We start from the raw sequence: 27,106 nt of genomic DNA, 5'->3' as shown, positions 1-27,106 counted from the left end.
GGGGATAGCTAATTCTTTTTGATGAGTCTCGCCATAGACTTCCAAAACATTTATGGGGAAACCAAACACCCAATCTCAAGTCGTTCGTCTAAAAGACAACAGACATTTGAACCAAACTATATTTTACCATGTAAAGCTAACTTAAACCAAGTTAGAAATGGAAAAATAGTTTGGAACCCTTTTCTATAGGCATAAACCCCTGTAGTTACCCTTTTCAGCATGTTCCACCACTTAAATGGTAGTTGTAGCTGTTCCTAACCATAATAGCTTACACACCAGGTGCATATAGTTTAAGGCCTTATGTAAAATCCCCTTCATAAGCCCACCTTAAACCACATAATTGCATGACACATTGAACCAGAACGGCACAGGCTGGACGTCGCTGGAGACAACCTTCGCTGGAGGCGACCTGCAATCCTGACGTTGGTCTCCACTCTTCATCCAGTGGCCGCATCTTCAGTTCAATCCAAGGGTACCCCGCTGTATGCTGATTAATCAACACTTCCAATCGTTGTGGATTTACCGTTGTGGATTATATGACTTTTTCCAGTGGATTACAGACTCTGTTTCCAAGGGGTTAAAGCATTGCTACAATGGAATTACCAACAACATTATGGAATTATCATCAACACAATGGAATTACCATGAACATTGTGGAATTACCTTGACTTTGTTTTCCTTGCTGGATTACTTTTGACTTTGGTCTTCCTTGCTGGATTACATCAAGCTCAAGGACATTCGAAGGCGTAAGTTCAAGTTTGGAATTCATCCCCATGGACAGGTGATGATTTCCAAAGGGGGGACTGTAGTGAACTTGACCTGATGTCCAAACTGACCAGATGGACAGAAACTGTCATTTCATTGATCTGAATCCAGAAATACAGTTTGACCCATCCTGAGACTTTCTTTCTTGAATTAATCAAGTGGAAAAGACAATCCTCTATGATCATTACTATTTTACAAATGTTTGATAATCAAATTGTGTTAGTTCAAACAATGTTTACAGGTTGAAGAGAACTACTCATTTTTATTTACATAAACAGTAAGTAATGATTTTTATTCCTCATTCAAAGAAGAAATCAGGGTAATATGCATTTCTTGATTTTTCTGTCTTCAATGAGCAAATTTGTAAGTGTGTTAGAGTTCGAGTTTCGGTCAACTAAAAAGTTTACTGAAAAGAAATGTCATGTTTAACTTTTACAGCAGATACTAGGTGAATTGACTCCACGGAGTCTGAATTTCTCCAACAATCTTTCTGTCTGTTTTAAACAATCTTATTCTCTATCCTTGACTTTCCATAACACCTTACATCACAAACCACACCTCTGTTCTGGTCTATCCACCAATCAAAAAGCTCTCAAATGACCCGGAAGTCGAACCCATTTAAATGTGGCAACTTCCCGGTTCTCTCGGTTGTGTGTCGAGATGAGACGAGACGAGATGAAAAGAGCTTAAGAGTAGAGCTCTGAAGGAGTTCAGAGTCTTGGAATCCAGAATGCAGAGACGATTTTGGGAATTATAACTTCTGTTTGGATGACCTCGCACGACTCTCTAGGTATTTGGCTGTTCTCAACGGAGACGCTGAAAGAGTCAAAAGAAGAGCTCTACACCGACGCTGAAACTATCATCAACCAGGTAAAAGTTCTATTTCGACCAAGCGTACCGTTGGCCAAGCTGAGTTCCGAAGGAGCGTGCACGTTCTGGTTAAACAAACAAATTCCCTCACACATCTCTCTGTAAGATAAATCTCTATTTTCCATCTTTAAACTCTCCTTTCTCCTAAAATCATTACAGATATTTTTAGAAATGTCTGAAGCAAAGTTTCTCAATCACCGCCGTGTGAATTGATGTCTGCCGTTTTAGCTGAAAAGTGAAAACAATCGCCGTATTGTTCTCACTTCCTGTAAAACTATGCTGTTGTTATTTTCATATTTTGCCAAATTAATGTAAATGTTTGATGTTAAACTTTGATTCTGTAAATAAATGACCGCATTCATTTTGATGGGTCAAAGATAAATAACGTCTCTCGTTACATTTCTGTTAAATTCAATGCACAACATTTACACAGTCAGAAAAATGAAGAACCCGTTAAATGTATGAATATATCTCAGCATATGCATACTACATTTTAGACGAACGACTTGAGGTTTGGCTTTTTTGGTTTTCCCCTAAATGTTTTGGAGTCTATGGCGAGACTCAACTGAAGGATTAGCTACCCCCCCCCTCCCCCCGAATAGGATTGTTCGAGTAGGTTCGGCTTGAGCGTCGTGAGACCAATGTAGATTATGGTACTTAAGGTAGCATTAATCTACATCCACTCCGCAAAGATTGCATTTTAACAAATGAACTGCATGTTGGCATAGTTAAAGTCCTCTTAGTCTCTAACTTAAATACACACAAAATTCATTCTTGCTTGGGGTGTTCAGAAACAATACCAAAAACCAATTAAACGATGTCTCAACATCGACAAAAACAGTGACTAAGCAACCAGTAAAACAACGTTTCAACATTGACAAAGTAGTGATTAAGCAACTAGGAAACAACGTTTCGGTGCGTCACTCACTCTGAATGTCAGATTTGATCACGTTATCGCGTCTGGTAGCATTACCCTAACTAACGTCACCCCCCTTCGGTCATGGGGGACCACGAACACGGGTGAGGACATCGCTCCGTGAGCTAAAGTTAGGTCGCACTTGAGTAGTTTTAGCTGATTGCGCAGCTGAAAGAGGATTTTAAGGTCTGGATCGGAATCCAGGTTGGCTTCGGGCGGAGTGTTTTTCTCTGGGTCAGTCAAAGACAGCATCATCGAGTGTATTGCAGGATCCAACTTCTGAAGTTGGATGATGTCTGGGTCAGTCAGCACGGGTTGTGCAGAGACCGTGTTGTCAGCCGGCTTGGCTGTAGCCTGTGCACGTGTGACTGCCATTACCTCGGCTGTAGGTTGTACTGGCAGAGTTGCGAGCAGCCAGGAGGGGTCAAAGGACCTCTGAGGGCCGTCCATGGCTCCGTCCTTAATAGCTGGTTTATCTGTCCCCGACGACAGTACAGCATCTTTGGTGTGGGATCCTTGGATCTCTCTGTATGTAGTATTCGGTGGGCCCTGACCTGTTTCAGCTCGCAGAGGAGGCTTTGTACTTCAGTCAGAGTCGGGTTCACCGGTTAGGTGTTTTTGGTTCCACATGCTTTTGAAGGATAACTTACCGGGACTGTGTTCTCTGTCAAGAGGTCCTTGGTGCCTTCTGCAGTGCCTGCTGTTGGGCAGTCTGTGACTGTCTCAGGAGGCATGAGTATTGGCAGGGGTTTGCTCACTCTAGCCCACATTGTCTGTGTACCATAATCTATAATCGCGTCAAAGCGATTTATAAAATCCTGGCCGACCAAAAATGGGAATGAGTCAACCATAGACACATATACTGGGTGGTATAGTGTCATCTCGCCAACCTGCATGTGAACCATAGCTCTAGCTGTCAGGGTTGTCCTCGCCTCTGCGAGGCCCTGCAGTCCCATAGCACATTCTATGAGAGGTATTTCCCTGTGAACACCGTTAGCGGCAGTCCTGAGCTCCTCGAACATTTTAGCTGACATAACAGTTATGTCGGCTCCACCATCCAGTAGGGCTTCACATGTGACAACCCCTTCAAGTGTGATCGACAGGTAAGCTTTATTAGCGACCCCCTTTCTGATCAGGTTACACAGAAATCTTGTAGGTTTTGGCCGACGTTTCTTCACACGTTTACCTTTACCTGTGTAATCCTGGTTTTTCCTAACCATTGGTGCAGTTGCTGCTGCTCCTGAGAGTTCGGATTTTGACGGGCTTCCGTCATTGATGTATGAGATCACCCCCACACTGTGTGTTGAGGGGCTCTCATTGTTTTTAACAACAAGGTTCTGGTGGCTGTCTGAGACAGCGGCAACTTTGTTGTTTGTGTCACCCTGAACCGTTAACACAGCTATTGCTGCTGCTGAGGTTTCAGTTTGTGACGGGTTACCGTCGGTGACATGTGATTGTACCCCCCCCATCTCAGGTGAGGGTGTGTCAGAGTTTACAACAACAGCGTCATGGTGACTGTCTGTGACAGCAGTAACGGTGTTGTCTGTGTGCTCTGACTTATCTGCAATGATATCGCCAAACAAAGCGTTAGGTTGTTTGTCCGTGGCAACACCTTCCAACAAGTCCAACAACTGATGCACCCTGTGTGTCTCCTCCGAGCTCAGAGGATTGCGGTTCTTTTTCTGGACCTGCTGCTGTTTCTTTTTCGTCTCAGGCTGTTCAGCTCGACGTGGTGGGGAAACAGTACCCTCCTTTTGGGGTTCCCAGTGGGATCCCTGGTTGTATGGGTCACTTTTGGTGCCATACTTTTTACCCTTAGGGCGTTCACCCCCCTTCTGGTACGAACGTTCATCCTCCGATTCCTTGGGAAACCGTTTAGGATCTCGTCTGGACCAGGGGGCACTCACCTGTTGTAGTTTGGCTGCTGGGAAACCTCGTTTCCTCTCGTCTTTCTTGGGAGGGGGAGTCAAAGCTCTCGTCCCTTCCAATTCTAATGACTGGGCAAGAATCCACTCACCTGGGTACACCTCAATGGGTGTTTTGGCCTATGAACGTGCTTCAAAGACATTCACAGCACAACTTTTTATCTCACTGATGGATTTCTCTTTGAAATTAGCCATCATTTGCACTGACATCCTTATGTCAGGGTGGAGATTTTTGCTGAACACGTACTTAAACGGTTCGTCTTCCTCCATGTTGGCCTCGTTCCTGTAACCAAAAAAAGCCTGCAAAATCCTGGAATAATATGCCCTGGGGTGCTCATTCTTACCTTGTATGACCTTGTCGGTGGCTGGATAACCACCAGGTCCCGTGCAAGGTGAATACTCTTTCATAAGAGCAGCACATAACAGGCGGTAATCCTTTCTTGTGGCATCAGGTTGACGCTCTATGAAGGAAAACACCGTCCTGGATGAAGTGAGCCTGATCAAACCTACTCTATCCTCAACTGTAGCGTTGGGATAGCATCTTAATTGGAAGTCAAGGTTGTCCAAATAGGCCTTAGTGTCAGTTGAACCCAACGGCCCTGGCTCAAATCGACTGACATATTTTGCAATTTTGTGCAAATCCGAAATTTGGAGCAAAGGCTGTTTTATCGGTATCGTAGGAATCAAAACGTTGGTTACGTACTGTAATCCCAGATTCTATGAGTATAAGCGTAGCCCTTTAAGGCCTTCGCTTTAGTGGGTTTATACCGTTATGCGCAGCATAAGCACTGAAAAAAATTAGTCCACGCCCACCTGCTGTTTGGGCCCCACCCGGTCCGTATAAATTACGTTAAGAGCAGGAAATCGGCTCCCAAAATAGCTTTTTCTTCAGCCACTTAGGAGCCAGTGAGGCCCGACGCTTAAAGGGCTACGCTTATACTCATAGAATCTGGGGTTACAGTACGTAACCAATGTTCTATTTCGTATAAGCTTCGCCCTTTAAGGCCTTCGCTTTAGTGGGTAAAGGGCGAAGCCGATGTGGTCCTCGCCTCACTGGGTCCATTCGAACACCGTATGAAGCAGAAGCTTGCCCAAAAAAGTCTAATCACTCAGCTCCCATGTGCATAATTACGCATTGCGTAATTATGTGCCATGCAAAGACGCATGTTGTGTAACTATGCATTCTGAATGCATGAACGCCCCGGAAACATCAACGGGGAGGGAAAAACGCTGAAAAAAGCCATGAACCAACCGGTTTACGGCTGAACCGTATGAACAGATTAATAATAACAAGAGAGTTGATTATTAATCAGATGAACTGATTGGTAACAATAGTCGTGAACTGATTAATGACGATAGAATCAAATAACAGTCACAACTTGTTATTGATAACATCTCACACTGTAATGCATGCAGACAGATGTGAATAAAATGGAGTTCCATGAAATAACAATGTTCATTCTGTAAACACTAAGGGCAGAATGTGTCATGGAACAGGCCGTCACATCACCTAAATAAAGGCGAGTAATGAGCAGGGTGTTGACCACGCGGCCACAGTGCAAAATATCCTGCATTGACACACCATTATGTAAAGCAGTCGAGAAAACGATACCCCTGATAGAGTGTGCTCAGAGGTTGACAGAAGACTCTAATTCTGATGCTCTGTAGGCTTCAGAAATGGCCTCACACAGCCAGTGTGACAAGCGCTGGGTGGATAACGGGCGGCCTGCAGATGCATCTCTATAATGCACAAACAAATGTTGACGCATTGCAGCTGTGCACGCTATGTAACACGTCAACGCCCGCACAGGACAGAGAAGATAAAAAGACGTTACTTCATCTGATCTGTGTGAAAAAGGGGGGGGGGGGACGACCCCTCCAACGATATCGCTCTCGATTAAAAGAGCTTGTGATGTATTAGGCATAAAAGCTGGGTTGATCTAAAATCAGCTGATCTGCCGTCAGCCTAATTTCTGAGACATGACGGAGCAACAGAGAGGGCAGATAAAAACACTCACTCTCTTAGCGGGTGTTAAGCCAGCAGCAGGGCTGTTTAAAGAGACAAGAATTTAAGTGGAACCTGATCCAAAGGCTCAAATGAAGCTTTGATCATGACCTACAGGACCAGTATTAAATCCCACTGGAAACAAGTGGGTGTGGGACAGACCTGCGTCTCTGTACACCTTTTAGAAAACGTTTCAACAGAGGATGATAAAACCTGTTCTGTCTCAGAAACCTTCAAGTCATGAAGAGATGGCTGCAGCGTACGTTTAAAACGTGCTGGATGCAAATTTCTGTCCATCAGCTGCTGCAGAAAGAACAGCATGCCACCTAAAGAACATGAGGAGGCCTCTACATCCTTCTCTGTACATCAGCACTGAAAAGCTGTCCGCTTTGATGTACACATCAAAGCGGACAGCACCACGATCCATCCAGTAGATGCACCACGAGAAACCTGAATTGTGCGCATTACATCCTGTGGGCAACCCATCCTCTGTAAGTGGATTCGTTCAACGGCCAGACCACAGGTGCTGGCCTATTTCTGGGTAACTCCTGGTCGCTCCTCCTGCCTGGTAGGGGAGCGTCCTCCCTCTACGGCAGTTCCCACGGGCACCCCGACAGCAGGCGTTTCAGGACTGGAAACCATGGTGCACCCACGCGCTCGGGGCCACCAGGAGAGCTGTCAATCCCTCCTCCTGAGCTCGGTTCAAAGACCGTAAGATCAGAGGAGGTGGAGAAAAAAACGCGTACAGAAGCATTTTGGGCCATGGACTGTGGACAAACGTATCCACCCCCCAGCGGTGGTTCGTCTCATGGGCTCAGAGAAGCGCATAATTGACACTGAACATTTCCCGTGTCACAACAGGCCCACAACCGCTATATCAATCTGAGACAAAATGCTCCGTCAGAGGATGATTAAAGGTTGTTCTGTCTACGACAACTTTGAGACAAAAGAAAAACACGGTTGCAGCATACAATAGTCGTGCTGGACACCAGATTTCTGTCTTTCGGCTGCTGCAGAAAGACAGCATGTCGTCCAGTGGACATGAAGTGGCCTCTACGCCTTTCTGTACAGCAGCGTTGGAAAACTGACAACTTGATGTGAACAGCGCTGTGGTGGATGCAGCACGTGACTCCTGAATCATACGCACTACATCTTGCGAGAGATCCATCCTCTCAAAGATCTGCACAGCGGCCAAACCACAGGTGCTGGCCTAATCCGATTAATTCCTGATCGTTCCTCCCGCCTGGAGGGAAGCGTCCCCCCTCCACGGCAGGTTCCACGAGCGCCCTGATAAAAGATGTCGTAGGCCTGGGAACCATGATGCGTTCACGCACTTGGGGCAGAGGAGCCGTCAGTCCCTCCTCCTGAGTTCGGTTCAGAAAACCGTGATACCAGAGGGAGAGAAGAAGGTGAAAGGCATTACGACCACAGGCTATGAGCAGGCACGTCCACCCAGCGGTGGATCGTCCTATGGCTCCACGCTAATTACAATTGACATTGAGCGTTCTCTCGTGTTGCTACACGTCCGCAGACGCTGGCAGGATTCTACCGTGTCTGAGTCCTAGTTCTGGGTGGAATACATGAGATGTACCCACTCCAATAGAGAACAGATTGGATGTGTCCCACACAGCATCTGTCTCACAATGTGGCACATGGATTGAAAAAAATGCATACATTTTCATTTTTCATTTCATTTCATTTATTTTATTCATTTCAAATTAAAACACAGGAAAAAAACAATTTACAATCCATATGGATAAAAAAAAACAGAAAAGAAAATTTAAAATGAAAGGAAGCAGAAGAAGAAAAAATCTTATAATAACTGCCCCTTCTTAGACAAAAAAATCAATACAAACAATCAATTAAAGCAATAGTCATTCATGAAAATAATTTTTCAACAACTAAACAATCAATGCAATTCATGCATTAGTCAACCATGAAACAAATAATCAACTTATAGTAATATAATGATTTTAAAAACATTTTATATTAACCAAATTACATATATCTTTGCAACATTATACTCTTAATTTTTTTCTTGAATACAGACATTGACTGAGCTGTTTTAACATCAGTTTCCAAACTATTCCATAGTCCTATTCCATGTATCAACGTTGACCGACCCTTTAAACTAGTTCTATATTTAGGTTTAACAAAAATATCAGTGCCCTTTAGATTATAACAACTTTTTCTTTTTACAAAAAGCACTTGAATATTTGAGGGCAGTGAATAATGATGTGCTTTATACATTAACAAAATAATATTATATTCCACCAAATCATAAAACCCCAGCAACTTCATTTTACAAAATAATACACTAGTAGGATGATAGTAATGAGTTTTCGTTATAATTCTTAAGGCTCTTTTCTGCAAGATTAAAATAGACCTAGTAGTCGTTTTGCATGCTATGCCCCAAACATCAACACAGTATATTAAATGTGGTATTATAATTGTATTGTACAGCAAATACAAAGCTTTCTCATTCAATAAATCCTTAACTCTATATAGTACAGCTGTGGATTTGGATAATTTACTTTTTACAAGATTTATGTGCTGTTTCCAAGACAATCTGTCATCAATAACCACACCCAAAAACTTTGTTTCACTCACTCTACATATTTCAATATCATCGATTTTGAAAGGAACATCAGTAGTTGTCACTCTATTACCAAAAATCATATAATTTGTTTTATTAATATTCAATGATAGCTTGTTTAAATTAAACCAAGTTTGTATTTTGACAAACTCCCTCTTAATTAACTCTAACATTTGTTCCAAATCAGTACCGGAATAAAAGAAAGTGGTGTCATCTGCGAAAATAACACATTTTAGGATACTGGATACATCAATTAAGTCATTAATATATAAAATAAACAGCTTAGGACCAAGTACAGAGCCTTGAGGTACTCCACATGAAACATCACAGAGGCATGATCTTATATCATCTATCTGTACAAATTGTTTTCTGTCCTGCAAATAACTGCAGATCCAATGAAAAGCTGGTCCTCTTATACCATATTTATCCAATTTATCAAGAAGTAAGGTGTGGTCAATTGTATCAAATGCCTTTTTTAAATCAACAAAAACACTCACACAATATTTTTGTTGATCCACAGCTGTAGTAATGTGTTCTATCAACTCCATCAGAGCCATTGAAGTCGAGTTATTTGATCTGAACCCATATTGACTATTACTCAATATATTATGTTTTTCTAAAAAGAGGTCAAATCTGATTACAAATAATTTTTCCAAGATTTTCGAAAATTGAGGCAGCAAAGAAATGGGTCTGTAGTTGTTAAATTGACATTTGCTGCCATTCTTAAAAAGAGGGACTATCTTGGCTATTTTCATTCTGTTAGGAAATGTTTCTGTTGAAAATGACAAGTTACAAATATATGTAAATGGTTCAATTACACAACTCATTATTTCCTTCACAACCGTCATATCCATGTCTTCACAATCCCTTGATTTTTTATCAGCAAATTTATTTACTACCATCATTATTTCTTCTTTGTCAGTTCCCTTTAGAAGCATACTATTTACACGACTATTTATTAAATAACTCACATTTGCATCAACATTTGGTATTGTTGCAGCGAGGTTTGACCCGACATTCACAAAATAATTGTTGAATCCATTTACAATTTCATTTTCATCGTGGATTTCCACGTTATTTTCAACAAAATATTTTGAAATACCATTTCCAACCTTATTTTTATTAAGAACAGAATTTAATACTTGCCATGTTGCCCTCATATTTCCACTACTTTTGTTTAATAATTTGCTGTAATATTCCCTCTTTTGTTTTCGTATAATCCCTACTAATTTGTTTTTGTACTTTTTATATTTGGTTTCTGTATCATGCGTTCTAGATTTAAGGAAACATGAATAGAGATTATTCTTTTTTTTACATGCATTTCTCAGTCCGTTTGTCATCCATGGTGGATCGACCTTATTTTTTATTTGTTTATTATTTATTTGCACACAATTTTTTTTGTACAGAACTTCTAGTATATTCACGAATTTTTCATAAGATATATTTACGTCGTCTACATAGACATCTTCCCAATTTTGTTGCTTTAGGTCATTTTTAAATTTATCTAAAGCTCTTTTGGATGTATTTATTGATCTTTTGTTTTTTTTAATAGTTTTCGCACAAATATCATCATTGTTATAAGTTATAAAAATTGGTAAATGATCACTTATATCGGACATAAAGATACCACTTTTCACATCCCCATATATGACATTTGTAAAGAAATTATCAATTATTGTAGCACTATGGGATGTGATTCTAGTAGGATTTGTTATTAACGGAAAAAAACATATACCACTCATTGAATCAATGAAAGTTTCGTGGCTATTTGAATTTGTTTTGTTACCAAGATCAATATTAAAGTCACCACATATAAAAACATTTTTATTACTACTCTTTACTAGTAACTCAATTAATTTATCAGTGAATAACTCAATTCTTGAACCTGGTGCTCGATATACACAACTTATGATAAAGTTTTTACCATTTTTGTTTATTATTTCTATTGTTAACATTTCCATTATATTGTCGACTACTAATGACATGTCCCTGTACAATCTACACTTTATTTCACAGTTGACAAATAAAGCCACTCCTCCACCCCTCTTGTTTTTTCTATTCATATAATAAAGTTCATAACCTTCTATGTAAACGTTTTGTATGTTTTCATCATTTAACCAAGTTTCAGATATTGCTACTATTGTAAAAGGTGTATTAAATCTTTTTAAGAATTCTGATATCTCAGAAATGTTTGCATTAAGACTTCTTGAGTTAAAATGAATTATAGAGAGTGCTTCATTAGCTTTACTAATTTGGTTGAATTGTTCTACATTATAATATTGGCTATTCTGAATTATTGGAAAAATATTTCTATTAATGACATCATCTACATTGTATATTTTGAATTCTGATTCATTATTCATTATCATTTATCAATGAAGTTTTTTGCCATGGTATTTAATTTATGTAGTATACTGTATGTACGAGATGTTTCATAATAAATTTCATAATAATCATTTAGGATTATTTTAATCTTTCCAAATCCTTTAAATCTTTTATCCACTTGGCTTGAGATCCGTCTCGTTCTTTAATCCAAATTTTTCCATTTCTTGACCAAGTAGAAAATATTTTGTTCCTTTTTTTTAACACCCTTGCCTCACGAGCAATAGTGCCATTTTTCTTTGTTAAGTGTTCATTAATATAGACATTTGTTCCCTTTAGTTTTTTTGCCTGCATCAATAGATTATTCCTTGACTTTCTGTTAGTAAATCTTACCACTATTATAGGTTTGTTTTTATCCTTGTTACTAGGCAATGTGTGACAGGTCGAAATGTCATCATGATCAAGATCAATGTCTTTATCTTGAAAATAGGAGACCACTTGTTCCTCCAAGGTCCGAAGTTCTCGCTGAGATCCATCTTCAGTCATTTTTTCACCTGCAGCCACTCTTGCGTATGACTGAGGCTTAATCTCAAGTCCAGTTATGACTAGATTATCTAGTCTTGTGTTCTGTTCCAGATCATCTATTCTTTGCTCTAATTCCATTATTTTTTTAATCTTTATTTACTATTTGTAGTTTCAATTGCTTGGTTTCTTCAAACAAGCCCATCAAAAGATTCTGTTGGGAAGTCAGTTTAGCAAGTTCAGCGCTCATAAAATTCAAAGATTTTCTTATTTCATCCATATTATCCAAGTTCTGTTCAGTCTGCTCCTTTTTTTGTTTTGATTTATTTGACATTTTTTGACAAAAAAAGTTTGCGAGATGGCAGTGACTCCACTTACACAGACCACGAGATGATAGCTGCTTAGTCTGCTCCTTGGATCCTCATAGATATAGCAAAACAGCTACTCACACATCCACAGATGTAGGCAGACACCCGGCAGCCAGATCCAACAGCCGCTCCCCACATCCACTACCGACACCAACACAGACGGACACCTCGCCACTCGCAGTCCAAAGAGCAAGATCCATAGGACACGTCCAGCAAAGTTCGCCAGAATCTCCCCAGCTCTGGCCTGGTTGTAGCTGCTCCTGGGCCCGGCTGTAGCTGCTCCTGGGCTTGGTTGTAGCTGCTCCTGGGCCTCCAAGTTCAAAAGGAAATCCAAAAGCTGCTGCTGATACACTCCGCGCCCCATGCCGCCGACAAAATCTTCTCTGCTCCTGGCTGTTTGTTAATTAACTGCGTGCCTTGTGTGGTTTTGTTCAACAACTTGCCCAACACGGACTTAAGGTGAGAGACACACATTTAACGCTAACAAGTCTCAATTTAAACTCCGTGTAAAAGTTCAAGTACATTTCCTGCTAGTATGTGTGCAACAGTCACTTGCTGTCTGAGAATCACAAACTCTGATGATTCTGCAGCTCAAGGTCAGTGTTGAGTCACATTCAAAGACCCCGTGCGACACTCCAAAACATTTAAAAGGCTGCTGTGTGGGGAGCTACAGCTGCTCCACAGCTTATTAAATGTGTGTGACGTAGATCTGCTGACGGAAAACAGCTGATATCACTCAACCGATTCACGTGAGTTGCACTGCTGCCCCCTGTCTGTACAAGCTGCTCAACGGCAGGTGTCCAGATAACGCAGAATTAAAGCGACTCGAGCGCATAATGGAATGTTGTTTCTCACAGCTCAGAAAATTGACAATCTAGAATAAATCTCATCTTTCCGGTTCATTGGGACCAGGAAGTGATGAGAGACCTTGTGTTTCCTCTCCATCTGAGATTCTAGAAATTACATTTCAAAAAATAATTTCCTGATCTTCTACTAGAGGGGACGAGATCTGTTCATAAACGACAGAAAAAAACGTCACAGAGTTCCTCTACACCGGGGTTTGAGCTGAACTGCAGCGTGAATCCCGGATGAAAACGGTTCGCCCATCCGTCTTGAGGCGCGCGTTCATTGCCACCCGTTATAAGCTATAAAGGGGGACCTTAGAGTGTGTTCCAACTACAGGGGGATCACGCTCTTAAGCATCCCTAGTAAGGTCTATTCTGGGGTTCTGGAGAGGAGGGTCCGTCGGATAGTCGAACCTCGGATTCAGGAGGAGCAGTGCGGTTGTCGTCCTGGTCGTGGAACATTGGACCAGCTCTACACTCTCAGCAGGGTCCTGGAGGGTGAGTGGGAGTTTGCCCAACCGGTCTACATGTGCTTTGTGGACTTGGAGAAGGCGTTCGACCGCGTCCCTCGGGGAACCCTGTGGGGAGTACTCAGGGAGTATGGGGTACCGGGCCCTTTGATACGGGCTGTTAGGTCCCTGTATGACTGGTGTCAGAGCCTGGTCCGCATTGCCGGCAGTAAGTCGGGCTTGTTCCCGGTGAGAGTTGGACTCCACCAAGTTTGCCCTTTGTCACCGATTCTGTTCATAACTTTTATGAACAGAATTTCTAGGTGCAGCCAAGGTGTTGAAAGGATCAGTTTTGGTGGCGTCTCTGCTTTTTGCAGATGATGTGGTCCTACTGACTTCATCAGATAGTGATCTACAGCTTTCGCTGGAGCAGTTCGCAGCCGAGTGCGACGTGGCCGGGATGAAGATCAGTTCCTCCAAATCCGAGGCCATGGTCTTGAGCCGGAAAAGGGTAGAGTGCACTCTCCGGGTCAAGGAGGAGGTCCTGCCCCAAATGGAGGAGTTCAAGTATCTTGGGGTCTTGTTCACGAATGAGGGAAAAATGGAACGCGAGATCGGTAGGCGGATAGGTGCAGCGTCTGCATTGAAGCGGGCACTGTACAGGTCTGTCGATGTGAAGAGAGAGCTGAGTCAAAAGGCAACGCTCTCAATTTACTGATCGATCTACGTTCCTACCTTCATCTATGGTCATGAGCTTTGAGTTGTGACCGAAAGAACAAGATCTTGGATACAAGCGGCCGAAATGAGTTTTCTCCGCAGTGTGTCTGGGCTCTCCCTTAGAGATACGGTGAGAAGCTCGATCATCCGGGAGGGACTCAGAGTAGAGCCGCTGCTTCTCCACGTTGAGAGGAGCCAGTTGAGGTGGCTCGGGCATCTGTTTAGGATGCCTCCTGGACGCCTCTCTGGTGAGGTGTTCTGGACACGTCCCACCGGGAGGAGAACCAGAGGAAGACCCAGGACACGCTGGAGGGACTATGTTTCTCGGCTGGCCTGGGAATGCCTCGGGATTCCCCCAGAGGAGCTGGACCAAGTGGCTGGGGAGAGGGAAGTCTGGGCCTCCCTACTTGGGCTGCTACCCCGCGACCCGACCCCGGATAAGCGGAAGAAAATGGATGGATTGATGGATGGATGGATGGGTGTTTAAACCTCTGCAGACATAAAGTAAAAATATTTCAACTGTAGTGACAAAACTACAAATGTTGTGCTGGAAGATCAAAATATAGGTTGAGGTTGCAAATGTTTTTAATAACCTATGAGTACTGACTGACATATAAACTGTACATACCTACAGACGATAAAACTTTCTGCATGAACTATACCTTTATCTACAGGCATAATGCCAACAACAAAATAGAAATCGTAAGGAGGCTTAAATTATTTTCTAAAACTCAAGCATGATGAAAGCCGCTGTTTATTCTTAGTTTAATGAAAAGGCTTTGTCCTTTGTTCTGTTCTCCTGGAAAGAGACCATTTAGGCCGGGTTATAAACTGTGGGGAAATATCAGTTCAAAGGTCCTGGTGCTCCAACAAATGCAGGGATGAAGCCAGATGGACTTTAAAAGCTTCTTCTAACAAGGTGGAGTCAGGTCCTCTGGACGGATTCTTCTTGTTGAAATGTTTCGTCTTTTATCCAAAAGACTTCTTCAGTCTGAAGAGCTGCAACAAACTGAGTCAGCCCAGAGGATCTCGTTAGATTATTCCTATTACTGAAAATGTATTATTTGAAATAAATATGGTCCTAAGCAATTAGTTGTAAACCCAATATTTTCTTGTTTCCACTATGTTTAAGATGTGTCAGCTGAGAAAGCCTGTCTTATATAAAAAAAACTAAGCATACTCTGCTGAACCCCCATAAGTGCCATTAGCCCAGAGTGTGGTTGAACCAGTCCAACAGTGGTTAAAAGCTACAGTCAGACAAGGAAAAGAAAAGCCAAGTTGTAATTTGTTCTAGAGAAAGAAAACCCAGAAGGCAACAGTCCAAAACCAAAGGATCATTAAAGGTCTCAATGCAGAAGCATACAATCACTGTATTTGTCCATTGTTCTTCCATTTGTCACAAGTTTTGGTTTAAATCTTCACCAGCTTTGGAAACAACCAGATGAACTATATACATCAAAATGTGGCTCAGTCAGGATTAGTGGGTTAACCCTTTGGTAAAAAGTGTGGTGTATAAGAAATGTGTAAAAACTGTAATAAAAAAATAAATATGTAAAGAAATATAGAGAGCCACAGAAATTTGGCAAAACAAATGGGACAATTGGAAATCTGAGCAGCAGCTGCACCAGCGCTCCTTTAAATGACTTTAGAAATGTTCTTACCAAACCTAATGAGAGCATTAGCCATACAACTGTGCTACACTTTATACAACTCTTTAAATTATAAGAACTGGAAAATGTCAGCAAAAAGATGCAAGTTAGAACTAGAGAGTAAAAAATCCCCATGTGTGAAGTTTACACAGTTAAAGGCTTTGTGCTAAAAAGGACCAGGGTAAATACTGGTTCTCCAAAAATCAAAAACTACTGAAGACAAAAAAATTAGAAGCTGTTGGGTCTTTGGATATTTATAGAATATTTTGTCCACTTGATAAGGAGTAAGGATTTACTAGAACAAGGACAGATTAGGTTTTCCAGAGCCAGAAGATGGACTCACGGCCATATCTTTATGTGAAACATCTGAACTGAGAGACACTTTGACTTGTCATTTGTGTAATAATTCTTAAAAACACATCTGAAAATCTCATCAGTCCTGCTCACAAACTGTTTCAGGATCCATAAATGCAAGCTGGTGAAAGGAAAGAGTCAGAGTGAAAACATGAAGCTTCAATCTGCTGATATGATTAGAGAGTGACAACAGGTGTACTGATTATACATAGGAAATAGGTGTGTGTCTGTGCATGCACTCTAACATGTGTGTGTTTGTGGCTGTGCATGCGCTCTAACATGTGTGTGTGTGTGTGTGTGTGTGTGTGTGTGTGTGTGTGAGAGAGAGAGAGAACATGAACATTCTGTTTGTCTGTCTCTCCTTCCTGTCCTCTCAAACCAGCCGGTCAAAGCAGATGGCCGCTTGTCCTGAGCCTGGTTCTGCTGGAGGTTTCTTCCTTTTAAAAGGGAGTTTTTTCTTTCCACTGTTGTCACTGTGCTTGCTCAGGATGGGAGACTGCAACAAAGCCAAGATTCAACTTGTCTGCTGGATTCCTTAGATAGAGAACTTTGCTAATTGGCTTTTATGCATGTGAATGTTCCTGTAAAGTGCCCTGAGGAAACTTTGTTGTGATTTGGCGCTATATAAATAAACTGAATTGATTTGTGTGTGTCAGCCATCAAAGGGGGAACAGAGAACTGTAGCCATAGAAAATAAAACAAAAACTCAAACTGCCAAGCTGAACAGATAAAAACTGACAGAAAAGAAAAATATACCTAAATAAAGTTATTCTAAAACAATACAAATCACAAACCATGACACTGTTTTCAATGAAAATTGAGAATTTTGTAGTAAAAAAAGCAAAGTTAAAGTAAAGCTTCTTTTATTCACCCAAGAATTGAAACCTTCTTCTCCTGTTAAGGTGGCAGCAAACTTTGTTCTGGCTACATTTCATACTTTACAGAAAGTGAAGTCCAGTACTCCCATCCTGACTCCTTACTTAGACACCACACAAGAAATAACTTCATAACACAGATGATGTTTGGCATCATCAAATCAAGGCCAAGAGAAAACATTCCCATCAATGTCTTCTTGCAGACCTGGGAGAGAGAACTTTTTTCTCAACTCTTGTCAAGAATGCACGAGCCTTAAATGAAAACTTTTAAACACAGCGTCCATGTTTCCACTGGTTGTTGGTCTCCATGAGTGCTCACAGAGTGACTTTAGACCTGGCTCCATGTGGGATTCTAGAAGGCTTTTCTTTTACATCTAGTCTCTTACAAATTCTACAGTTGTATGTATGTGTGTGTGTGTGTGTTCCCTTTTAAAATCTTTTCTGGTATAATCATGTCCACTCTCAGGACTGGTAGTCCTTACAACGACCTCATACAGTGAAACCATTTTTAGGTTAGGGTCGGGTTCAGGGCTAAGGTGTGACTGGGTTTAGGTTATGCTGGTCATAGACGTTTATGGTCAGGGTTAGATTACAGAAATAAATACAAGTCAATGCAATGTCCTAATAATTACATAAACATGTGAGAGTGTGAGTGTATGTTGGGGGTCTGCGGCACCTCACAATTAGATTTGATTAGGATGAAAGGGCGGTGATGCAGAAACATAATGAGATATCTAGATTTTTTAGAAACTCTAGTGGAAATTTCATCTGAGTCTTCTTCCACAGAGTCTTTCTCTTTGCCAGTCTTAGACTGGTGAAGAACTCTGGCAACAGGTGCTGTATGCTCAGTGTCTCCCTCTGACCTGCTGAAGCTGTATCTCCTTCAGAGGGAGCACAGCTGTCATGCTGGACTCTCATTGTTCTCCTTCTTGTGTGGTCACCCAGTTTGTGAGGACGGCCTGCTCTTGGTAGATTTACTTCCTTTACTCCTTCCATTTCTTTTACTGAATTCAACAGAACTCCTGGGGATGTTTACGGCCTTGGAAAACTTGTACTTTTCAACTATCTTCTCTCTAAATGTTGGTGCAGTCACCTTTTTTTTTTTGTTGGGGGGGGGGGGGGGGGGGGTATTTATGCAATCCCTCATTTATATTTTAATTTAATTGGTATTACTCTATAGAAATTTTATTTTACTTTGAAGTAGAGGGTTTTTTGTAAAGAAGCTAATTCATAGTGACCACCATGACTGGTTTATGAAAGCAAACAAAACATCAAACCTATAAAGGGGATTAATATTTGTATATTTGTTACAAGTGTTGTAGGTCACGTCTCAGTTGTGTTCACATGGTAAACAGTTGCGCACGTCAGTTATTACAGGTTATTACCAACAAATAATCAAATTGACACAAAACTGATAAAGCATGGTTGAAGTCTGCACTGCATCAAAACAGAGGTTATGACCCCCATCGTTAGTGTGTGTGTGAGTGTGTGTTTCACCTGAGTTCATGAGCTTCCAGAGCTGGTCGACCAGAGCTTCATTACACAGAGCTGAGTCTGCCGTCTTGGTGAAGGGGGGGTTCTTACAGAGCATGCCCAGAATCTGATGTCTGCACAAACAAGAACATGAAGACACTTGGACATCTGCCAGCTTTGTTAGTCATTAAAGACAACATGTGATTATTGTTAATAATATTTCTAACTTCTGCAACATGTAAATGAAACACAGTGACCACAGCAACTTGTTCCAGAGGGATTCACTTCAGAACTGGCCTCTTCAAAATGTCAGTATCTGTATGCAGTAAAAACACTGACAACATCTTTTTAAATATAATTCTGAAGGTCTTTTGTAATAAAGTATTTATTTTTAAAGTTTATGAGATGCAGTTGACCAAGTTTTATCATTTTACTGTAAACCATTCGTCACCTTATTTGATAGAACTCTTATAAAATGTGTCTAATGCAAATAGCAGCTGGGTTCTCACAGACGAACCCTCCGACCTGTAAAACACACCTTTTTTCCAAGTGGAGCTTCATTCTAATGCCCAGTGAAAGAGACACACTGGAATGAGCACACGGTGCAGTGTGACATGGTGCTAACATGGTGCTTCTGTCTTGTTGGGTGCTGTGTGTGTCTTTAGTTATGGAGGTAATTCAATTCAATTCAATTCAATTCAGTTTATTTATATAACACCAAGTCACAACAGAAGTCGTCTCAGGGCACTGAACAGAAGCATTCAAATATAAAAATAATAATTTAACATTATTTATCTGAGGATCAGACTGATTTGAGTTCAACTCCATCGCAGAACTCTCATCTTGAGCAAGAATGAAGGCGAGAGTGGAAAGAAAAAACTCCCTCATGAGGAAGAAACCTTTAGCAGAACCAGGCTCAGGACAAGCGGCCATCTGCTTCGATCGGCTGGGTTTGGTAAGAACAGATACACAATGGCAGTTCAAGAATCACATGTTAAGATAGAAATGGTATCAAATGAAAACTATTAAATTTTAACAATTCATTTAAGGAAATGAGGTCAATTTGTCCTCCAGTCTTCTTAGCCTTTAGAAGCATAACAAGCCGACCCTAACTATAGGATTTATCAAAAAGGAAAGTCTTAAGCCCAGTCTTTAAACTGGACAATGTGTCAGCCTCACGGACAGAAACTGGAAGTTGGTTCCACAAGAGAGGAGCCTGATAACTGAAAGATCTTCCTCCCATTCTGCTTTTGGAAACTCTAGGAACCACAAGTAAACCTGCAGTCTGACAGTGATGTGCTCTGTTAGGAAAATATGGAACAACAAGATCTTGAATATAAGATGGAGCTAGGTTGTTGAGAGCTTTGTAGGTTAGAAGTAAGATTTTGAATTCTATTCTGGACTTGACAGGGAGCCAATGGAGAGAAACTAAAACTGGAGAGATATGATCTCTCCCACTAACTCCAGTTAAGACTCTGGCAGCAGCATTTTGGATCAACTGAAGACATTTTAAAGAAGTACTCGGACACCCAGATAACAAACCATCACATCAGAGTACAACAAACTAAAATTGACCATCAGTGTTGTAATTATTGAAATCTGTATTTCAAACAATGTGTCATTACAATTCATTTGTTAGTAATACGCCATGTGTCCATGTCCAAATACTGAAGTTATTTATTGTCAGAATTATGAAAAACAACTACATTATGCAAGCTTCAGTTATTAGCAGATGGCAGAAGACCTCTGGTAGATGTTATTAAAGTGCAGTTATGTCTTGGTCTGATTAGAGTGATTACATCACTCTGTAACACTTGACTGGGCTCATTGGGAGGCTCAGAATACTTTTTTTTTTCACAATAACCATAACACATGTTGGTTAAGTAAACATCTTGTTTCTGTGCATTTGGGGGCTATGGCAGCATACAGCACGAATGAGTTGTTACCAATGTGTGACTTCCACATGTAAACGGTACAGAGGGACACTCACAGCACCAAACAAGATGGCTGCCACAAAACTTCCTATTACTGTAACAGGCTACACCATCAGTGTTCAAACTGCAACAAATTCAACCACCTGTAGTTGTGCTATTGAGTTATATGCTTTTTTATTTGCAATTTTATGAAAAACTATAGAAGAAGGTAAACAGAATTATCATAGTGTTGTTAAAGTTTGAGTTTGGAACACAGTATCTTGTGAGGTTAAACAAATCTAACACTATTCCATTATACATCTTCCTTTAGATGCACCATCCTAAGGTTTGTCATAATATTGAGTTTAATGTTTGTATTTATCAGCTGGTTGTGTCAATTCGGCTGTTTGGTGTCACCATCAGAGAAATGTACTAGCGAGGCTTTAAGAGGCAGAAACGGCAATTTACGAGTTGTGCCTGACCCAAACTGTGGCTCTGGACCTGGCCTTAAAGGCTGACTATCTCAACTCCTCCTGGCATGTTATGAAAAACAAAGACGTTCTGTCTGTCTCCTCACCCCTCCCTTCCCCAAGGCCATGGACAAGTGACGGAACCTCATCCGAGCTGATGATAAATAACACCTCTTATCTGGATTATGGCTGAGAAGGAGGGGGCTCTGGAATATGATACGACCTTCCCTTAAAATTCAATGTCTTTACCGGCCTATATGTATCATGTCTATTTATGCTGCTTTGCTGTGGTAGGTTTTTTTTATGCCTCAAACCATGCCCTGTCTAGGACACGGAGTGAGAGATCTTTTTTTATACCGTCTCTCCTCATGTTTTCTTCCCCTTTTCTCATCTACGCAAAAGTATTCTGAAAAGGATAAGAGGCCGCGCTCTTAAGAGCAGCAGCAACGTGCACTCCTGCAGGTCCACGACTGTGGAATGAGTTGCCACTGAGTGTCCGGCAGGCTCCCACACTCTCAGTCTTTAAGTCTCGCTTGAAGACCCACTTCTATTCGCTTGCCTTTAACACGGTGTGATTTGTTTTTGTCCGGTCTGTTCTCTACTCTGTTGGCCATTTTAGTTAGCTTCTGCTGCTATTTGTACCTGTATTTCTATTTTATGTTTTCCTGTCTGCTGTGCATGTTTGGTTCTTTTGTACAGCACTTTGGTTGGCCTTGTTGCTGTTTTAAGTGCTATATAAATAAATTGGTATGGTATGGTATGGTATCTTTCGGACGACTGTACGGACATACTCTCGTATCTCGGTACAATGCTAATAAAGCTTATTCTGATTTTGATTCTGATGTTTGATGGGTCTGACTACAGGTGTTGAATGACGGGGTGTGCTGCCACTTTATTTGGAGCAGCAGAACTTCTTAAAGTGCTTATATTTGTTTGTTATAGTTGAGGATTGATTTTTATAATAAACAGTTGTACACATATCTGTATGTGATGTCAACTTTTTCACACTTTGCCAAATTAAAGCTTAAGAAAATACAACACTGGACTGTTCCTTGGAGTGACAGTGACGTGAGTACTCTGCACAGGCACACAGGAGGAGGCTGATGGAGCAAAGTAAATCAGTGAATTAGAGTAAACCAATGAATTAGAGTAAACCAGTGAATTAGGCTGATGGAGCACAGTAAACCAGTGAATTAGATTTGTTGTGATTTTGCCCACTCTGCCTTTACATGAACCTGTGCTCCCTTTAGGAAACTAAAATGCTAAATTAGAAGGGAAGAGCTCTACAACAACTTTCTGAACCTTCACAACTCACCTGACATAGTGGACAGGGTCATTCTGGACCTTGTTGAACAGCCACTGCAGTTCTGTGGTGCTCCTTTCAACTGCATTCAAACAACAACAAAATAAACACCAAAATAAACAACAGAACAAAAACAGACAACATGCCACTGTGTCTTATTGGTTCTTGCCTTGTCCCAATAAATTATTCCAGTGGCTCATGAGATACATGAGTAAAAGACAGACACACAAACTGGATAAAACATTACTGTGTGTCTTTGACTTTCAGCGCCAGGCAATAAAAGCAAACAAACAAACAAACAAACCTGTGACCTACTGTTTAATGCCCTACCTCTTGTGTAATCAACTAGAGCTTCCAGTGCAGCAACCCGAACGTCCACGAAGTGTCCGTACTCGGCGTAAGACTTGAAGAGCGACGGGTCACTGGGGATGTGACCGTTCTTCTGAAACTCACGAATAGCTTTCAAACAGCTGAAGAAAGATCAAAGATCACAGAGGTCATTCAAATTACAGCTGACAGCTATTATAAATAAAAAAAAAAACCTGTTGAGTTTATAATGGATCCATTTACAACTAAGATCACCACTAAAGAAATAATAAACAAGTTCAACTTTGGTGGTTAGGATTTTTTTTTAAAGCTCATTGTTTAGCTACTTTTAGCTACCATTCTGCTGCTTTCAGCTACTTTTGCCACTTCCAGCAACTGTTTTTCTACTTATAGCTATCATTCTTCCAATTTTAACTTTTAGCTATATTTTTGCTAATTTTAGATTTCAGCTACCATTTTGCTACTTTTAGCTTTCAGCTACCATTTTGCTACTTTTAGCTTTCAGCTACCATTTATCCTACTTAAAGCTTTCAGCTACCATTTTGTTACTTTTAGCTTTCAGCTACCATTTTGTTGCTTTTAGCTTTCAGCCACAAACTTGCTACTTTTGGCTTTCAGCTCTCATGTTGCCACTTTTGACATTTATTTACCATTTTTGCCACTTTCTGCCTTTTCTACTATTGCTACTATTAGCTACCATTCAACCCCTTTTAGCTTTTAGCAATCGTTCTGCAATTTTTAGCTTTTCCTTGTCACGATCGGGCGGTGGTTGAGACCCAAATGCAAGCAGGATTCCAACAAGGTTACAAAAAAAGGCGTTTAATCACAAAAAGGCAACAATAACAAATAATGCTGTCGGGGCAGCGATACTACTTACATTCGTAGGAAAAACAGGAAATACCAAGGCACTAGGAGACGACCGTGAAGATGCAGCTTAAGCATCTAATGCTCCCCTGCCTGAGATGCAGGAGAGCATAGTATATAAAGGAGAGTCTCTAATTAAACACAATACGTGGCACCTGAGAGTCATTAACTATCTGCACAGGGCAGGGCAGGTGCAGATCGTTACAGTATCCCCCCTCTAATAAACGGCACCTGACGTTCTAAAATACCCAAACCCAACTTGGGTGGGTGGCGGGGGAAAAAACCAAAGGCCGGAGGGCACCAAAAACAAACAAACAATATAGGAGCAGAAGCGGAGTCCGCTGGGACCCCCTCGGAGCAGGGGAAGTGAGGAGCGTCCGCCGGGACCCCCTCGGAAACGGAGAGGTGAGGAGCGTCCGCCGGGACCCCCTCGGAAACGGAGAGGTGAGGAGCGTCCGCCGGGACCCCCTCGGAGCAGGAGAAGTGAGGTCCACCTCGGGGGCTGCGCGCAGCAACAGGAACCAGAAGAGAGGCAGCAGCGGCTGACACGGTGACCTCAGAGGCAACAGCAGCGGAGGAGGCAAGAACCAGCAGAGGAACAGCAGCTGACGTGGTGACCTCAGGAGCAGCAGCAGTAGCGGCTGGCACAGGAGTCACTGAAGGTGTAGGAGTAGCCACCGACAGAGGAACAACTGAGGACGTGGGACCCACCGGGGGCGTGGACTCAGAGGCTGCAGGAGATTTAAAAACTACGGAGACTGCGGTAGGCCTGGAAGCGACCACAGGGGCTGCAGCAGTGAAGTCCACTGGTGGTGGAGCAGGAAAACTCGAGGGCGTGGAAGCCGTCATGGAGTGTGCCAGGTAAGAGCGAGGCGATCTCCTGTCCCACTCTCTTTTCTCTCGATGGACAGTTCTTCCTGTGTTACTTGAAAAATACTCAAAAAAGTGGAGCTACTTGCTGGGTCTCTTTGTTGAGGGGAGCATTCTGTCACGATCGGGCGGTGGTTGAGACCCAAATGCAAGCAGAACTCCAACAAGGTTACAAAAAAAGGCGTTTAATCACAAAAAGGCAACAATAACAAATAATGCTGTCGGGGCAGCGATACTACTTACATTCGTAGGAAAAACAGGAAATACCAAGGCACTAGGAGGCGACCGTGAAGATGCAGCTTAAGCATCTAATGCTCCCCTGCCTGAGATGCAGGAGAGCATAGTATACAAAGGAGAGTCTCTAATTAAACACAATACGTGGCACATGAGAGTCATTAACTATCTGCACAGGGCAGGGCAGGTGCAGATCATTACATTCCTTAGCTATTTTAAGCTTTAAGCTACAGTTCTGCAACTTTTAGCTACCAATTTGCTACTTTTAGCTACATTATTACTACAAACCGGAATCCAAAAAAGTTGGGACACTAAACAAATTGTGAATAAAAACTGAATGCAATGATGTGGAGGTGCCAATATCTAATATTTTATTCAGAATAGAACACAAATCACAGATCAAAAGTTTAAACTGAGAGAATGTATCATTTTAAGGGAAAAATCTGTTGTTTCCAAATTTCATGGTGTCAACAAATCCCCAAAAAGTTGGGACAAGTCCATTTTTACCACTGTGTGGCATCCCCCCTTCTTCTTACAACACTCAACAAACGTCTGGGGACAGAGGAGACCAGTTTCTCAAGTTTAGAAATAGGAATGCTCTCCCATTCATGTCTAATACAGGCCTCTAACTGTTCAATCGTCTTGGGCCTTCTTTGTCGCACCTTCCTCTTTATGATGCGCCAAATGTTCTCTATAGGTGAAAGATCTGGACTGCAGGTTGGCCATTTCAGTACCCGGATCCTTTTCCTACGTAGCCATGATGTTGTGATTGCTGCAGAATGTGGTCTGGCATTATCGTGTTGAAAAATGCAGGGTCTTCCCTGAAAGAGATGACGTCTAGATGGGAGAATATGTTGTTCTAGAACCTGAACATAGTTCTCTGCATTAATGGTGCCTTTCCAGACATGCAAGCTGCCCATGCCACAAGCGCTCATGCAACCCCATACCATCAGTGATGCAGGCTTCTGAACGGAGCGTTGATAACAACTTGGGCTATCCTTGTCCTCTCTGGTCCGGATGACATGGCGTCCCTTGGGCTATCCTTGTCCTCTCTGGTCCGGATGACATGGCGTCCCAGTGTTCCATAAAGAACTTCAAATCGTGACTCATCTGACCACAGAACAGTCTTCCATTTTGCCACACTCCATTTTAAACGACCCCTGGCCCAGTGCAAACGTCTGAGCTTGTGGAGCTTGCTTAGAAATGGCTTCCTCTTTGCACTGTAGAGTTTCAGCTGGCAACGGAGGATGGCACGGTGGATTGTGTTCACTGACAATGCTTTCTGGAAGTATTCCTGAGCCCATTCTGTTATTTTCTTGACAGTGGCATTCCTGTTTGAGGTGCAGTGACGTTTAAGGGCCCGGAGATCACGAGCATCCATTAGAGTTTTATGGCCTTGACCCTTACGCACAGCGATTGTTCCTGATTCTCTGAATCTTTTGATGATGTTATGCACGGTTGATGATGATAACTTAAAAGTCTTTGCTATTTTACGCTGGGTAACACCAGTCTGGTATTGCTGCACTATCTTTCTGCGCAACAATGGTGGAATTGGTGATCCTCTTACCATCTTGGCTTCTGAGAGACACTGACACTCTGAGAAGCTCTTTTTATACCCAATCATGTTGTCAATTGACCTAATTAGTGTTAATTGGTCTACCAGCTATTTGTTATATGCTCAATTTCTTTTCTCCAGCCACTTATTGCTACTGCTGGCTGAAAACAACATCTTCAGAAACTGTGGCTGATCTGAAAAAAAGCTCATGGACAAATCTCAACACCTTGATGTCAAATGCAAATGTGATCATGTTTTAATTGTGCTTGCTAGTAGAGTTTTTTGATGTCTCAAATCGTGTCCTGATAGACAAGATGTGAAAGATCTTTTTTTGTAATACCACTATCTACCCTCATGTTTCTCCCCCTTTTCATATCTAAGATTATTATCTGATAAGGATAAAATGGCCGCGCTCTCCTGTAGTTGCAGCTTCGTGCACTCCGCCCATCTTTTGGACGACTGTATGTACATATTCGCGTTGTACCTCGGTGCAATTCCAATAAAGTTTATTCTGATTCTGAATAAAATATTGACATTTGCCATCTCCACATCATTGCAATCAGTTTTTATTCACAATTTGTTTAGTGTCCCAACTTTTTTGGAATCGGGTTTGTAGTTTTAGTATTTATTTTGCCAGTTTTAGCACCAATTTGACTAATTTTAGTACCGTTTTGCCTTTTTAGCTCTAGTATTCGTTTTGATGATTAAGCTTTAGCATTTTTTTTCTCCTTTTTAGGTACACTTCTGTTGCTTTTAGCTACTTTTTTTCTCATTTTAGATGGCGTTCTGGTCGTTTTAGCCTCTGTTTTGTTTGTTTGAACAGCTCTGTTTTAGGCTCTTCAGTTATTCAGCACTTATCCTTCAGTGTTTTCACACCAGTTTCCAGTTAGTTCTGCAAAACAAATAAACCAGAAGACTG

At 41.6% G+C, this 27,106-nt stretch overlaps 1 protein-coding gene across 1 annotated transcript in view; it reads right to left on the bottom strand.

Annotated features, from left to right (window-relative positions):
- taf2 (TAF2 RNA polymerase II, TATA box binding protein (TBP)-associated factor) overlaps positions 1-27,106 on the bottom strand; it is a gene marked incomplete at its 5' end in the record, with an annotated part of 177,652 nt that overhangs the window by 16,130 nt on the left and 134,416 nt on the right. Inside the window, 3 exon segments of the mRNA XM_037676473.1 lie at positions 18,676-18,785; positions 22,350-22,419; positions 22,668-22,807. Of these exon segments, the coding sequence (XP_037532401.1) occupies positions 18,676-18,785; positions 22,350-22,419; positions 22,668-22,807 (320 nt within the window).

This window comes from Nematolebias whitei, chromosome 5, assembly GCF_014905685.2.
Source record: "Nematolebias whitei isolate Nwh7 chromosome 5, NemWhi1, whole genome shotgun sequence".
NCBI classification, from domain to species: Eukaryota; Metazoa; Chordata; class Actinopteri; order Cyprinodontiformes; family Rivulidae; genus Nematolebias; species Nematolebias whitei.
The sequence above is the reverse complement of the archived record's forward strand: the minus strand, read 5'-3'. Positions and strand labels throughout refer to the sequence as shown.